The sequence below is a fragment of the Papio anubis genome, chromosome 2 (assembly GCF_008728515.1).
Source record: "Papio anubis isolate 15944 chromosome 2, Panubis1.0, whole genome shotgun sequence".
Classification (NCBI taxonomy): domain Eukaryota; kingdom Metazoa; phylum Chordata; class Mammalia; order Primates; family Cercopithecidae; genus Papio; species Papio anubis.
Window position 1 is genome coordinate 161,582,100 of NC_044977.1, and position 17,361 is coordinate 161,599,460.

Consider the following 17,361-nt stretch of genomic DNA (forward strand, 5'->3'; position numbering starts at 1 on the left):
AATTGTAACAGAAAATTATGAGACAGGATCATTCCCTTGAGCCCCTTGCAGTACTTGCTATTGGGGTGTGGCTTGTTTACTTGGCCACCTCACGCTCAAACCCCTTGTGCAGGAACTGGAAAAAATGAACGCTAGAACTAGCCAGTTGCTCCTCTCTGGCAGGAGCAGGCTCGGTGCGGGCCCCATAACAGCATCCAAGCATGTTACAACCATGCTCTTTCAGCTCTGCTGTCTGAGGACAGCCAGCTCAGTGGAGGGTCAGGGTGGGAGACCCTGCCCTCTCAACACCCAGGTTATTGTCCAGCATCCAGGAAGAATCAAGTCACATGAATAGATTAAAGGGTAGTGTATGCAGAGGATTTTATTGGGCAATGGAAGTGGCTCTCAGCGGGATGGGGAGTTGAAAAGGGGATAATGCGGGAAGAAGGTGATCTTTCCCTGAAGCTGAGGAGTCTGAGGCCAGGCCCCTCTCCAAAGCCGCATCATCTAAAGTTAGCCACATTTATCCATAGTCTCCAACATTCAGTTGCTTCTCTGCTCACTGCTCAGTCACTTGTATCCTTGACAATCAGCTGTTTGTATCCCTGATGCTCAGCTGCTGTGTTACTCTGCCAGCTGAAATCCTCTTATGAGCACAGGATGGGGAAATGCCAGGCCAAAAAGGCAACATGTGGGTGGAAAAATGGAGCTCCTGTTTTCACTTACAGCTGAGGTTCCAGGCTTAAGGATGGGGTTTAGCCAGGAGCCCAGCCCTTCTGTATCAATGGCAGTGGGGGAGATGTGATCTAGCCAATCTCCATCTTGCTTTTAGCCTTCAAGCTGCCAAACTAACTTTAGGAGACATTTAGTTTATAGTTTAAATTATAATAGCCCCTCCCCCAAACTCAACCACCTTTGTAAAGCTAATTAGAGACCACTAGGCTAGAGGGCAGGGAGGAGCCTGAATTCTGCTAAGGTGTAGACATAAATGATTGCTAGCCATAATTCTGGAGGTCACAACATACACAACTTCCCCAATCACTCCTTCAGATAACATCACTACTGTTTCAGAACCTAAGATTGACCTTTTGGGATACTGTCTCAGGTTTCTTGCATGTCCAACACCCATGCTTTACCTGGACCTACTGATCAGCAGCTCCTGTGGCCCCACCCAGGAGTGATTCAGCATGCAAGAAGATCGTTTCCCACATCCCTATGATTGCACCCCAACCAAGCACCCATTGTCTAGCCACCCCCACCCTTTCCCCCAAACGACCTTTGAAAAACTCCTAACCTATAAGCCTTCGATGAGACTGATTTGCATGATAACTCCATCTCCCACATGGCGTGGCATCAATTGAACTCTCCACTGCAATGCTGAGATTTGTGTGTGTGTGTGAGACACAGAGTCTTGCTCTGCTGCCCAGACTGGAGTGCAGTGGAATGATCTTGGCTCACTGCAATCTCCGCCTCCTGGGTTCAAGTGATTCTCCTGTCTCAGCCTCCCAAGTAGCTGGGATTACAGGTGCTCACCACCACACTGGGCTAATTTTTGTATATTTAGTAGAGACAGGGTTTTACCATGTTAGCCAGGCTGGCCTTGATCTCGTGACCTCAAGTGATCTGCCTGCCTCAGCCTCCCAAAGTGCTGGGATTACAGGCATGAGCCACTGCACCTGGCCTAATGCTGAGAAATGATTTTCTTTGTGCAGTGGGTAGGAAGAACCTGCCAGGCAGTTACAGTAAGAGTTCCAGGCCAGGCACCATGGCTCACGCCTGTAATCCCAATACTTTGAAAGGCCAAGGTGGGCTGATCACTTGAGTCCAGGAGTTACAGACCAGCCTGGGCAACATGGTGAAACCACATCTCTATTAAAAAGTACAAAAAATTAGCCAGGCATGGTCCCATGTACCTGTAGTCCTAGCTACTCAGGAGGCTGAGGTGGGAGGATCATCTGAGCCTGGGAAGTTGAGGCTGCAGGGAGCCATGATCATGTCAGAGGTGTCTGAACCACAGCGACTCCATCTTGAATAGGGGCTGGGTAAAATAAGGCTGAGACCTACTGGGCTGCATTCTCAGGAGGTTAGGTATTCTAAGTCAGAGGATGAGATAGGTCAGCACAATGTACAAGTCACAAAGACCCTGCTGATAAAAGGATGTGGTAAAGAAGTTGGCCAAAACCCACCAAAACAAAGATGGTGAGGAAAGTGACCTCTGGTGGTCCTACTGCTCATTATACGCTAACTAAATATATTAGCATGCAAAAAGACACGCCCACCAGTGCCATGACAGTTTACAAACGCCATGGCAATGTCAGGAAGTTACCCTATATGGTCTAAAAGGGGGAGGAACCCTCAGTTCCAGGAATTGCCCACCCTTTCCTCCCCCCTCCCCGCACCCCAAAAGAACTCATGAAAAATCCACCCCTTGTTTAGCATATACTCAAGAAATAACCATAAAAATGCCAACTAGCAGCCCTCGGGGCCACTATGCCTACAGAGTAGCCATTCTTTCATTCCTTTACTTTCCTAGCTTGCTTTCAGGTTACTCAAATTCTTTCTTTACCCAAATTCTTTCTTACTCGAGGTCCAAGAACCTTCTCTTGGGGTCTGCATTGGGACCCCTTTCCGGTAACAATCGTGCCACTGCACTCCAGCCTGGGTGACGGGAGTGACACGGTGTCTCACAGAAAAAAAAAGAGAGTTCCAGGAGAAACCGTCTGTGTGTGTGTGTGTGTGTGTGTGTGTGTGTTGGAGGTTGGGGCGGGGGGCAGTCGGGGGGGTAGTCCTGGAAGTGTTAGGTGTTAGGGAATCATTAAATAAATAATTCAAATAAGTAAATTTCCCCAAACTAAAAAATAAACATTTCCAAAATCATGGCAGCCATGGAGAGTCCAGCCCCTGAACAGGTAAAAATACCCCCATCCAAGGTACCTCACCATGACATTCAGGGACCAGGGGACTGGAATGTTGGCTCAGAACACCACCCCAAAATATGACTGTGGAAGATGAAAATTAATGCCACCTCCAAATATACTTTGGCATATTTTGGGATGGCTATTCCAAGAAACTGAAGACACAGGAATAGCTCTGAAAAGATCTCCTTTTGTGAAAGAAATTTACAAAAGAATTTTGTAAAAGGAAATCTACATTAGCAAACAGCAGATGCAAGCAGAGGCTTTCTCTGAGGCCCCCTTAGCTGCCTAGAGATGGAGCTAGGAAAAATCATATCACAGGAAGAAGAGATTGTGGGTCGACACGTCCCAGAAAGAGATTACCACAGGCGGCCACCCTTCTGAAGAGTGCTACCTGAGAGATTTTATCTGCATAAGGCAAACTTTGTGGGCTGTGCATTTCCTCCCCCTCCCTTCTAGAATTTGTGCTGTGATGTCCTCTCTTCACACCCCCACCAAGTGCAGCACCAGGTGTACCCTCTCCACACCCTCTCTGCACTCTACCAAGCCCCAGGTCCCCTATTCCTTTCCATGGCCTCAAGATGGTACGCACACTGGCTCTTCTGAGAGTTTCATATTTTGTGAGGCCTCCATGCATATTTGCACATAATACATTTGTATGTCTTTCCTCTTGTTAATCTGTCTACTGTCAAGTTTATTCCAGAGATTCAAATTATAGAACCTTTAGAGGGTGAACGAAAAGTTCCCCTTATCCCTACAGAAAAAAGAAAATATCCTAAAAGAACCCATTCTCTTATTTCTGGGAGGTTATCATTTAGCTCATGATAGGTAAGAATCTTACAGGTTGAAATAGCATTTCTAGTAGAATTGTCACAAGGATTTTAGTTCACTTAAGAAGTTCAGAAAGAAGTTCTAAGGTTGCTAGACTACCTTTTTTTGGTAATGTAAAAGTAATGAAGGGTCATTACAGAAAACATGAATTTCAGAAAAGTATAAAGAAAAAGTAACAGCTATAATTGAACAACCCTGAAATAAATACTGTAACTGTTTTGGATTGCTTCCTTCTTGTGCGTGAAGTTTTTTTCCTCCATATAGCATCTCCCTATCCTTTAATAATATTTATCATTAAACATAACTGAAACTACACTTGTGAACAGTTTTGGAGTGCTGGAGTGCAGTGGCTGGATATCAGCTTACTGCAGCCTCAACCTACCCAGGCTCAGGTGATCCTCCAACCTCAGCTTCCTGAGTAGCTGGGACTACAGTCACACACCACCACACGCAGATCAGTTTTGTATTTTCTTTTCTTTTCTTTTCTTTTCTTTTTTTTTTTGAGATGGAGTCTCACTCTGTCGCCCAGGCTGGAGTGCAGTGGTACAATCTTGGCTCACTGCAAGCTCTACCTCCCAGGTTCATGCCATTCTCCTAAGGAAGGAGACCACTACTACTCCTGCTGCCCTCCTCCCCCCACCTTGCCTAGTTCAAAGACAGGAGGAAAGTGAGAAAGAAACAAAAGTAAGATAAATAGCCAGACAACCCTGGCACCACCACCCAGTCCTAGGAGTTAAACAAAGTAACAATAATAACATCAACCCCTGGCCTAAACTACTTGTGTTATCTGTAAATTCCAGACACTGTATGAAACAAGCATTGTAAAACTTTTTGTTCTGTTAGCTGATGCATGTAGCCCCCAGTCACGTTTCCCACGCTTGCTCGATTTATCACGACCCTTTCACGTGGACCCCTTAAAGTTGTAAGCCTTTAAAAAGGCCGAGTATTTCTTTCTCGGGGAGCTCGGCTCTTAAGATTCGAGTCTGCCGACGCTCCCAGCCGAATAAAAAACCTCTTCCTTCTTTAATCTGGTGTCTGAGGAGTTTTGTCTGCGGCTCGTCCTGCTACACTCCTGCCTCAGACTCCTGAGTAGCTGGGACTACAGGAGCCTGCCACAACGCCCGGCTAATTTTTTATATTTTTAGTAGAGACGGGGTTTCACCCCTTGAGACCATGTTAGCCAGGATGGTCTCAATATCCTGACCTCGTGATCTGCCCACCTCAGCCTCCCAAAATGCTGGGATTACAGGCGTGAGCCACCGTGCCCGGCCCAGTTTTGTATTTTCTATAGAAATGGGGTTTCACCATATTGTCCAGCTTGGTCTCGAATTCCTGGGTTCAGCTGATCCACCAATCTCAGCCTCCCAAAGAGATGGGAATACAGACATGAGCCATTATGTCTGGCCCAGTTTTATAGTGTTATGTACAAAGCCTCAAAGGTGAAGGATGCAGTGAGCTATGTTCATGCCAAAAAAAAAGAAAGAAAGAAAAAAAAAGAAATAAGTCACAAAGACCCTGCTAATAAGACTGGTTGTGGTAAAGAAGCCAGCCAAAACCCACCAAAACCAAGATGGCGATAATGTATTAGCATGGCAAAACAAACGCCCACCAGTGCCATGACAGTTTACAAATGTCTGGAAGTTACCCTATATGGTCTAAAGCGGGGAGAAACTCTTAGTTCTGGAGATTGCCCACCCCTTTTCCAGAACGTTCAGGAATAATCTACCCCTTATTTAGCATATGATCAAGAAATAACTATAAGTATACTCAGTTGGGCAGCCCATGCCACTACTGTGCCTACGGAGTAGCCATTCTTTTGTTTCTTTCTCTAATAAATTTGCTTTCACTTTCTGAACTCGCCCCGAATTCTTTCTTGTGCAAGGTCCAAGAACCCTCTCTTAGGGTCTGGATTGGGACCCCTTTCCACTAACACAATGGGTTCATTTTGCTTGCTGCCCAGATAGAGCCAATCTGTCAAGACAGAGAAACTGCAATGCGGAGAGACTTTGATTCACGGCTGAACGAGAGACTGGAGTTTTATTACTCAAAACAGTCTCTCCGAAAATTCAGAGACTAGGGTTTTTCAAGGATAGTTTGGTGGGCAGCAGGGCTAGGGAATGGGGAGTGCCCATTGGTTGGGTCAGAGATGAGATCTTATGGAGTTGAAGCTATCCTCTTGGGCTGAAGTGATTCCTGGGTGGGGACCACAGGAACAGCTGGCAGGTCTGAGTGGCAGTCATCAGAAATGCAAACACCGGGCCGGGCATGATGGCTTACACCAGTAATCCCAGCACTTTGGGAGGCTGAGGCAGGCAGATCACCTGAGGTCAGGAGTTTGAGATTGGCCTGGCCAACATGGTGAAACCCCATCTCTACTAAAAATACAAAAATTAGCCAGGTGTGGTGGTGCACGCCTGTAATCCCAGCTATTAGGGAGTCTGAGGTAGGAGAATCGCTTGAACTGAGGAGGCGGAGGTTGCAGTGAGCCGAGATGATGCCACTGCACTCCAGCCTGGGCGACAGAGTGAGATTCCATCTCAAAAAAAAAAAAGCAAAAACCTGAAAAGACTCCTTAAAAGGCCAATTAAAAGGTTCTACAATAGTGATGTTACTGTAGGAGTAATTGGGAAATTACGAATCTTGTGGCTAATTTGTTCGTCCTAAAAAGACACTCTGGTCACCAGGGAAGAAGGGGATTTGTTTCAGGAAAGAGCTGTTATCATCTTCATTTCAAAGTTAAACTATAAACTAAGTTCCTCCCAAAGTTAGTTCAGCCAACACCCAGGAATGAACAAGGGCAGCTTGGAGGTCAGAAGCAAGATATAGTCCGTTAGGTCAGATTTATTTCACTGTTGTCATTTTCTCACTGTTACATTTTGCAAAGGTGGTTTCAGGACTTCAGGAACATGCCACCATGACTGGCTTTTAAAATTTTTTTTTAGGGGTCTCATTATGTATCCCATGCTGGTCTCCCAACTCGTGGTCTCAAGTGATCTTGTCTTCAGCCTCCCAAAGTGCTGGGATTATAAGTATGAGCCACCGTGCCGGGTCTCTTTTAATTTATAATTATTTCTAATTAGGACTGACCATTTTGCCCATTTTGTCAGCAGTTTCTTTCTTTCAGGAGTTGTCTCATTTTGCCAGTCCTAATATTTTTCTTATAGATGTAGACATGTTTGGCAACATGCTCCGAGGAGCTACGTGTCACGTTCTCTTCTCCATGGCCATGCCCCAGACCACAGACTATAACGCCTCCATTGTGAAAATGTGGAAATATTCTTTCCAAATGACAGTGACAGTATGGCACTCACGTTTTCCACAGCGTTTCTTCCTCTTTTTTCTTCTGCTGGTTTTCTGAGTGTTTGTATTTGTTTTCCTAGTTTATCTTACTCTGGCTGAGTGAACATACGACTGGAGCTGTTTCCCTACCTTCCAGCACAGGCGCGTGTTACTGGGAAGGGGTCCCAATCCAGATCCCAAGAGAGGGTTCTTGGATCTAGCATAATAAATAATTCAGAGTCCATCAAGTGAAAGCAAGTTTACTAGGAAAGTAAATGAATAAAGAACGGTTACTCCACAGACAGAGCAGCCCGAAGAGCTGCTGGTTGCCCATTTTTATGGTTATTTCTTGATTACATGCTAAACAAGGGGTGGATTATTCATGCCTCCCCTTTTTAGATCATAAAGGGCAACTTCCTGACATTGCCATGGCATTTGTAAACTGTGATGAGGCTAGTGGGATTGTAGCAGTGAGGATGACCAGAGGTCACTCTCGTCGCCATCTTGGTTTTGCTGGGATTTGGTTGGCTCATTTATTACAACTTGCTTTATAAGCATGGTCTTTATGACCTATATCTTATGCTGACCTCCTATCTCATCCTGTGACTAAGAATGCCTTAACCTCCTGGGAATGTGGCCCAGCAGGTCTCAGCCTCATTCTACTCAGCCCCTATTCAAAATGGAGTTGCTGTGGTTCAAATGCCTCTGATACCCACACTATCCCCTCACCCCTACCCTGCACTCGAGCCACAGTGACCCCAGAGTGCCCTGCACCCAGTTGGTACCCATTGAACACAATTTAATGAAATGCCACACATTTGAGAAGGACAGGAAGGAAAAGTGAAAAACTTCTAATTTATTTTACTTATTTGAGACGGAGTTTTGCTCTTCACCTAGGCTGGAGTACAGTGATGCGATCTCGGCTCACTGCAACCTCCGCCTCCCACGTTCAAGCAATTCACCTGCCTCAGATTACAGACGCGCACCATCATGCTCAGCTAATTTATTTTATTTTATTATTATTATTTTTTTTAAGTAGAGACAGGGCTTCACCATGTTGGCCAGGCTGGTCTTGAACTCCTGACTTCAGGTGATCCGCCTGCCTCGCCTCCCAAAGTGCTGGGATTAAAGGCATAAGCCACCTTGCCCTGTCCTTATTTTAAAATTTTTATTTATTTATTTATTTTAAAGACAGGGTTCTGTTATGTTCTCAGGCTGGAGTGCAGTGGCTGGTTTATTCCCAGGTGAGATCATAGTACACTATAGTCTTGAACATCTGGCCTCAAGTGATTCTCCTGCCTCAGCCTCCCAAGTAGCTGGGACTACAGGCATGTGCTACTGTGCCCTACTAATTTTTTTTTTAATAAAACATTTGGTTTCAGTAGCAGAACTTACTTAAATTTGTGAGAAATGTCTGCTCCCCAGTAGAGAACATGGCTCTGCAAAACACTCTTGGTTTACTCATTTCACAATTTTCCCTTCCTCAGTTGACAACTGTGAAATAGGGAATCAAATGCTATCAAAGATAGCTATAAATAATATCTGCGTGAGGCAGACAATTATCTGTACTGCAGTCTCTTCTCTGCTTTGGCCTTAATTCCAAACAACATTAAAAAGCAAATTCACAAAACCATTTGGGGATAGGAAAGTACAAAGGGGTATTTACTCATAGGAAAAAAAAATTAGGACCCTTGATTGGTGTCCAGCCCATATTCATGCTCCCCAGCATCCCGGGGACCTTGTAGACACCTTTTGAGCCCATCACACACGTTACCTTAAAATGCTTCCCAGATTTAACTGAAAGCAAACACCTTCAGTAGGCAAAGTAGACTGAACATTGGGTAAAAGCACCCTTGCTTTCTAATCTCCAGTGAGGCCAAAACTGATCTTATGAGCTCACGAGTTGATCTAGAAAACACATTTGTAATAAATATTTTCTATGCTCTTCAATGACAATTAAAAAATGGACACTATATAACTAAGATGGGATTGATCTTATGAGCTTATAAATTGATCTAGAAAACACGTTTGTAATAAATATTTTCCATGCTCTTCAATAACAATAAAAAACGAACACTAGGTAACTAATTAAGATGGGAGTAGAAGGCCAATAAAAACATCTAGTGTCTAGCACCACCTTGTGGTACAACATTCAAATCCTGAGCCCTTGCAAGGACCCCAAGATTAAACCTTCTTGAAAAAGAGTTGGCTCGTGAGCTGCTCTACCATTTTGATGTAACAATATACTTTCTGGAGAAATACGAAATAACAGAAATAACTAGCACTTGACTGGTACTTTATTGTAAACCAAGCGTTCCCATCTGAATGATCTCACTTAATCCTGGCAGTAGCCCTGCCAGGTACTAGGTACTAAGATCTCAGTCTTAGACATGTGAAGTCTGAAGTTCAAAGAAGTTGGTAGTTTGCACTGGGCAAGTCCTGCACTTGAACCCATTTATTCATATTCCCATTATTCATATTCCAAATCCTGTAATAAGATTGTATTAGCACTACTGTATGGAGTGTGTGTGTGTGTGTGTGTGTATATATATATATAATCACTATACTACATGTATTAATATATGTGAAAAGTTCAAAAGAAACATATAGTACTATATAGGATATTTTAATATAATATAGTATTTATACTATTTTTTATAGTACTGTTAGCCAGCACTCATTACGTTTCTGGGGCTGTTTTCCAGCTGTGAAGACAAGGCAATATTGGTTGACTCTTTGTAGTCTATATGATTCCACAGAGCTTGCTACTAAACCAACCATGGTCTTGCTTTCCTGGTCCCTAAGCACCCAAACTGTGGGAGAACCTGATCCTCTGTTGTCTTAATTTAGGGTGCACTGATGGAAATGTGGCCAGGGAGAATGAACACAAGGACCTAGAGGCAGTGAGACTGAAGCCATTTTTATGTTTGGCCTTTAAAATGCTTATGAACCAATCTACTGACTCATAGTTAAAATACTGATGGACTGGGTCACCTCATTAATTTAATAAGAAGTACATTTTACAATCAATATATCTTAAAGTTGGCAGCTGCCTGGCCCACTTCCAACCCTGGCCCACCCATGAAAAAATAAATCTTAGTTATATATATACGTATATATACATATATATATACGTAATCTAATATATATATGTGTATATATACATACATGGAATTAGATTATGGAATTAGAATTTGGGGCCCTAATGACTCCTGTGGGCAGACACAACTCCAAGTTGTGTTTGGAGAAAACTGCTGGCCCCATTCACAGGTATACGCCCAGCCAACTACTGGCAAAGAGGCCTTCATCAACCTGTTTTGCTTTCTCTGAAGTCATTCTTGTCTCTTGGCCAGTCTGCCCAATAGCTACCCTTCTAAGGGACAATAACCTAGACCTCCTGGTTCCTAGATTCACAACAAACCCTCCACTGAGAATACTATTAATGGAAAACTGACAGAAGGACCAACAGCCTGTTAGTCTTCTAGGGATTCTAAAACCCACCTAGATCATCTCCTTTCAGTCCTCTTCATCTACTTATTTGATAGTCCCTTGGGGGTTATATCTATGTTAAGCTATATTATCAGAAACAATGCTTTGATACTTGTTTTTATTACTGGTAATGCTGTTAAGTTTGCTGTTGTGTCCTATTTATGGGAACTAGAGGGAAAGTTTCCTTAGATCTCCAGATTAGGAGTAACTGCCTCAGGTTTATTGCATGGAGTCTGAACTTGATCTTGTTTCCTTCTTTACGCTGACCACTAGGAAGCAAAATCTGTTATTTATCCTTAAGTGTAAAAGACCTGTTGTAATGCAGTTTGTGTGGATAAGGTTATTTTCCTGGCCTCAACTTTTTTTTTTCTGTTAGCCCTATTTCCCTACTTAAAATCGTGTAATTTTTGTATTTTTGTAAGTTGTCCTCAAACTCTTTCGGGGAGAATTTTTAAAATAGAAGAAAAACTACTCAAACTACTCTCTGGTGTTAGACTTCAGAATAGAGAATACCTTGCGGGGACAGTGACTAGAATGAGACACAGGGGTGGGGTGGGTTCTGGGGTGCCAGTCATGCTGGACGTGTCATACATCACTGTGATGTCAGTGAGCTAAATACTTAAGATTTGTGCACTTTTCTGTATGCATGTTAAACTTCTATGTTCAAAAAATGAAGACTGAGGGAAATACTTATGTGTCATATATATGTACTTCCTTTAATCCTCTGAACACTTTTAAGTTAGTAGTTATCCCCATCATAAAAATGAAGAATGGGAGGTTCAAACAGGTTAAGGAATGAGGCCAAAATTCCAAATGACTTCTGATAACAAAAGCACAGGCTTATCCTACTACACTACACCGCTCCTTGCTCTTTTTTTTTTTTTTTTTTTTCCAGTTGGACACGGGGTCTCGCTCTGCACCCAGGCTGTAGTATGCAGTGGCATGACAATGGCTCACTCGATTGCTGCAGCCTCCAACTCCTGCGCTCATGCAATCCTTCAACCTCAGTCTCCCGAGTAGCTGGGACTACAGGCATAGACCACCTCACCCGGCTAATTTTCTTATTTTTGCATAGAGATGGGGTCTTGCTACATCACCCAGGCTCTCACTTTTCTACTTTAAATGGCCTGTCTTTATCCAGCTTAGCCACTAAAATCCAAGAAACATTGGTCAGACCTAGTAGGGACACAACTGAAAGGACTTCCCTGAGGGGGCAGTGGGCAGCGTCTGGGGCTGTAGCTGGCTGTGCGATTCATTTGGTGGAGGGGGCTTTGGGAGAGAGCACTGGACTGAAAGTGGGGAGCCTGAGGCTGCTTCTGGACAGGGCTGGACTCTCACTGGGAGAAGACCCATGAGGACCCCTATAGGTCTACCTTCTTTACAGGTTCCATCAGCCCCTCCCAAGAAGTTGAGAACAGATGGCAGAATCACAACACCCAGCAAGCACAGATTGAGCCCCGCTGCCTGCCCCTCTTCTCTTCAGGAGCCAGGAGGATTTATTCTGATTGTACGGAACCACTATGACTATCATCCAACCCCTTCACACTGGGACCCCTCCTCCAGATGTGGTTGGAGTTGAAGGGCCCAGGCCTGCTGCATGTGCAGCCCAGTCACATACTCAAGACAGTGTTCTCACATTCTGCAGAAAGGCGAACAGAAAGGCTTACAGGCTTAACTCTTGGGAGCAGAACAAAATCACCTGATTTTACTTCATAAAGGAAACGTCATTAAAAGGCAATGATTGGGAAACAGGTCAGCAGACCAATTTAGGGATTTCCCCATATTCCACAACACTAGCTACGTGATTTTGAACTCATCATTTACCCCTTGCTACTGCTTCCTCATTTCCCAGTAGGGAGTTGGAACGTCCATTCTAAAGCCCCTCTCAACTCTGAAATTCTAACTCTAGACACCAGCCATCTTCTCAGAGAAACAGCACTGGACAAATGGGGCAGAGGGAAGGACAGGTGATGACCATCCCCTCTCTCTCCCAGGGCAAACAGTGTGACAAGGAACTGGCCCAGAGATAAAGGGTCTCAATAATCAGGTAGGGAGCCATGGAGGGTTATTGAGCACAGATAGAGCAAAAGTGGTATTTGTGGAACACTGGTTTTGAAGAAATACGTAAATGAACTAAAGGGGAGACCAATGGGCAAATATAACACTGGAAAAAGAAAACAGAACAATCCTTTAGGCTAGAAATACATATGAGTGTCTTATTTTAGTCTACTTGGCCTCATTTTTACTCCATGGTTGTCTGACATGTTGCCTGGAGGAACACTACAGTCACATGAGTAATGACAAGAATCTCTTTACGTGCTACAGGGTCCTTAGGCTTTTCTTTGCGGAATTTTACAGTGAACAATATGGCTAAATTATGTTATTCTATAAAACTTTCACTACTTTTCAGGCCTTGAAGTTTTATTTACATGTCTCTCACACACATACACTTTCTATTTAACACAAAAAGTACATAGTAGTCCCCTCCTTTTCTGCGGGTGGTATGTTTCAAGACCCCCAGTGGTTGCCTGAAACCAAAATGGTACCACACCCTAAAAAAAAAGAACAATTTTAACAATATACTGTAATAAAAGTTATGTGAATGTGATCTGGCTTTCCAATTTTTTTTTTTTTTTGAGACAGACTTTTGCTCTGTCGCCCAGGCTGGAGTGCAGTAGCGTGATCTCAACTTACTGCAACCTCCGCCTTCCAGGCTCAAGCCAACCTCCCACGCCAGCTGGGACTACAGGCACATGCCACCACACCTGGCTAATTTTTGTATTTCTGTAGAGACAGGGTTTCACCATGTTGCCCACACTGGTCTTGAACTCCTGGTCTCAAGGGATCTGCTGGCCTCGGCCTCCCAAATAAAAATATCTTATTTCTTAAGATATTTTCAAAATATCTTAAGAAACGTAACTGACTGCAGTTGAAAACAGTTGAAAATATATCTTAAGACATATTTTCAAAATATCTTAAGAAAAGTAACTGACTGCAGTTGAAAACAGGTAATTGAAATTGTGGCAAATGAAACCATGATAAAGAGGTACTACTCTATATGCCCATCAAAAAAAATTAAGGGCCAGGCATGATGGCTCACATCTGTAGTCCTAGCTACTCAGGAGGCTGAGGCAGGAAGATTGCTTAAGCCCAGGGGCGTGGAGGCTACAATCAGCTGTGATCACACCACTGCACTCCAACCTGCGTACCACAAGATCCTGCCTCAAAAAATATATAAAGTAAAAAGAGTGATTTTATTTATTTATGAAACATGGTCTCACTCTTGTCGCCCATGGAGTGCGATGGCATGATCTCGGCTCACTGCAAACTTCCGCCTCTTAGGTTCAAGTGATTCTCCTGCCTCAGCCTCCTGAGTAGCTGGGATTACAGGCACCCGCCACCATGCCCAGCTAATCTTTTTGTATTTTTAGTAGAGACGGGGTTTCACTATGTTGGTCAGGCTGGTCTCGAACTCCTGACCTTAGGTGATCCCCCAACCTTGGCCTCCCGAAGTGCTGGGATTACAGGCATGAGCCACCACGCCCAGGCAAAAGAGTGATTTTAAATTATCCTCTTCAAGGGGAGGTATGAATGCCAATCTCATGAAAGGTCAGGACTTATGATCCAGGCCCAGGATCACAGGAGATGGGTTCTTAAGAGGCTTTAGAAATTTGCTCTGAAGGAAAACTCTCGGCACACACAGGCCTTCTTTTTTATTCACCGTCTCTCGAAACACATACTCGTTTACCACTTCTTCATAACCTGTGTCCATAAAGAGCTGAGCCAGGAATTCTGTAAGACAAGCATCAACAATGCTCAAAAGTCTTCATAACATTACATTTGCTTTGCAGTCCTTGAGGAGGAGGGATAGAGGCTGAGGTTATGTTAATATTTTTTAAAATGAAAACCTCAATGCTAAAATTTAAAGGTTTTGATTTGGGACTAATACACTCCTTCTCCTCTTCTACCCAAACAGAAACCTTCAATTAAACAATTTAATCAGAACAAGGTGAAGGACAACTCGGTGCGCGCATCTTGCCTTATTATGAATTCTCAAATACAAAAGCCCAAGTAAAAAGAAACAATTCCAAATTGACTATATTCCTTTTTTAAAAAATTAAATATATATATATATATATATATTTTTTTTTTTTTGTGAGACAGAATATTGCTCTGTCACCTAGGCTAGAGCAGTGGTACGATCTCAGCTCACTGCAACCTCCGCTTCCTGGGCTTAAGAGATTCTCCTGCCTCAGCCTCTTAAGTAGCTGGGACTACAGGCACACACCACCATGCCTGGTTAATTTTTTTGTGTTTTTAGTAGAGACAGGGTTTTGCCATGTTGGCTAGGCTGGTCTCAAACCTCTGACCTCAAATGATCCACCCATTTTGGCCTACCAAAGTGATGAGATTACAGGCGTGAGTCACTGCACCCAGCCAATTATATTCCTTTGTAAAATTTTTCTTATTGTTTCCCATCTCTGAACAAAAACATAAAAATTGGCTGTATTCCTACAAGGTCTGCATGTGTTCAATTTGTTTACATCAAACATCTTATTCATCCTAACACAAAGGAGGAAAATTTGTGATTGGAGTGGAGAAAAACACCCAATGGTGACCTAGCTCCGGGAAAATCTAACCCAAATAATACATCACTACACATGAAATGAAACAAGTAGAATAAATGGCTAGGCAGCAAAAATAAAGACTCTTACTAAGAGCACTGCTCCAGAGAACATGCTCTGAAGCACTTTGCAGATATCACTGCATCTTCTCAATATTTACAATTGGTTTAAATTTTATGAATTAAGATATCTTTTAATTTTTAACCTATTTTGACAATTTTGCAGTTTTTTTGTTTTGTTTTGTTTTGTTTTGTTTTGAGATAGGCTTCTCGCCCTGTCACCCAGGCTGGAGTGCAGTGGTATGATCATAGCTTACTGCAGCCTCTATCTTCTGGGGCCAAACGATCCTCTTGCCTCAGCCTCCTAAGCAGCTGGGACCACAAGTGCATGCCACCACTCCTGGCTAATATATATTTTTTTAATTTTTAGTAGAGATAAAGTTTCACTGTTGCCCAGGCTGGTCTCGAACTCCTAAGCTCAAGTGATCCTTCCGCCTCAGACTCCCAAATAATTTTGCAGCTTTAATAGTAATCACTCGATTTTAGTTCATTCTGGTATCTAAAAGAATATTTCGTTTCAAGAAGAAAAATGTTTGTTAAAATAGAGGTTAAGGTAATTATCTTCCTATCTAGATGATTAAGTAGACTTTGTTCAAGACACCTAAAAGACTGAAACAGTGTTCCACATTTTCTTATCAAAAATGACTTTTTAAATACATCTATAGGCTAGGCATGGTGGCTCATGCCTGCAGTCCCAGGATTTTGGGAGGCTGAAGTGGGCAGATCACTTGAGACCAGGAGTTTGAGACCAGCCTGGCCAACATGGCAAAACCCCATCTCTACTAAAAATACAAAAATTAGCTGGGCGTAGTGGCACACACTTGTAATCCTTGCTACTTGGGAGGCTGAGGCATGAGAATCACTTGAGCCTGGGTGGTGGAGGTTACAATACGCCAAGATCACGCCACTGCACTCCAGCCTGGGCGACAGAGTAAAACTCTGTCTCAAAAATAAATAAATAAATAAACACCTCTTTACAGCAAATTTGCGTAGGCATGGTGACTCACACTTATAATCCCATCACTTTTGGAGGCCGAGACAGACAGATCACTTGAGCTCAGGAGTTTTGAGACCAGCGTGGGCAACATGGTAAAAACCCCGACTCTACCAAAAATACAAAAAATTAGCCAGCCATGGTGGCATGTGTCTGTGGTCCCAGCTACTCAGGAGGCTTTGGTGGATCACTTGAGTCTGGAAGGTGGAGATTGCAGTGAGCCGAGATCACACCACTGCATTCCAGCCTGGGTGACAGAATGAGACTCTGTCTCAAAAACAACAAAAAAACCAAACCCCAAAACAGATCCAATCATTTCTATAGAAAAAGGTTTCCTGACTTTGTGCCATGGGAAAGTAATCTCAAGGCACTATATTGTCGAATTTGCTTTATTTTTAAGTGGACAAGGAGAAGTTTCTGACTTGCCTTCCCTCTTATTCCATCACAATTCCTAGTAGGGCATCCACATGGCATGTCAGAAGCTGTCCATTAACCCAAGCTCACTAGGAGAGTCACTGACACCAGAGAAGGCTTGTGAGCTCTTCAAGGGCAGAGGCCAGGTCTGTGCCTTCCAGGTGCTGTGTAAGTATTGTACAGTAGAGGGCTTGTTTCAGGGTCTCATGCACATGTCACAAGCCTTCTCCGAGTAGCCTTGCAGTGATAATGCAATCAAATAAACAGAAACAAAGAATAAAACATTTAAAGACTGGATTCCATTCATCTTACCATCAGTAAAAAAATATGATCTGGTCCCATCTTGTCTAACATAAAAGTTTTCTCCAAGTTTGCTGCCGGCTTTAAACCTAAGCATGGCATGATCATACAGCCCGTAGTCACGAAACAAGACACTTTTGCCTGGTTTTAATACCTATGAAACAAAAGCAGGCTGAATATGACTTTGGAGAACTCCATCAAAATAAAACCTGATTAAGTTAGGACTTAAAATAAATTTGTGATAATTATTAAGGGGACAGACTGAAATGCCCATAATATGAAACCAAAATGGCCTACTAGTTAAACACATAGTAAGACTGGGCAGGGCTCCATAACACTAAGACTCTTTTTTTTTTTTTTTTGAGATAGAATCTTGCTCTGTCGCCCAGGCTGGAGTGCAGTGGCATAACCTCAGTTCACTGCAACCTCCGCCTCCCATGTTCAAGTGATTCTCGTGTCTCAGTCTCCCGAGTAGC

At 43.3% G+C, this 17,361-nt stretch overlaps 1 protein-coding gene across 8 annotated transcripts in view; it reads right to left on the bottom strand.

Annotated features, from left to right (window-relative positions):
* Positions 1-17,361, bottom strand: part of METTL6 (methyltransferase like 6) — a 50,740-nt gene that overhangs the window by 18,353 nt on the left and 15,026 nt on the right. For 2 of the 8 annotated variants that reach the window (XM_009201750.4, XM_009201749.4), the window contains exons 5-6: positions 16,898-17,039; positions 14,000-14,285 (exon numbers count right to left, since the gene is read on the bottom strand). In XM_009201750.4, the coding sequence (XP_009200014.1) occupies positions 14,104-14,285; positions 16,898-17,039 (324 nt within the window). In that variant the 3' untranslated portion in view covers positions 14,000-14,103. Of the gene's footprint in view, positions 1-13,865; positions 14,286-16,897; positions 17,040-17,361 lie in introns of those variants that run through there. The other 6 variants (XM_021934880.2, XM_009201751.2, XM_017955917.1 and 3 more) reach the window with 4 other exon arrangements.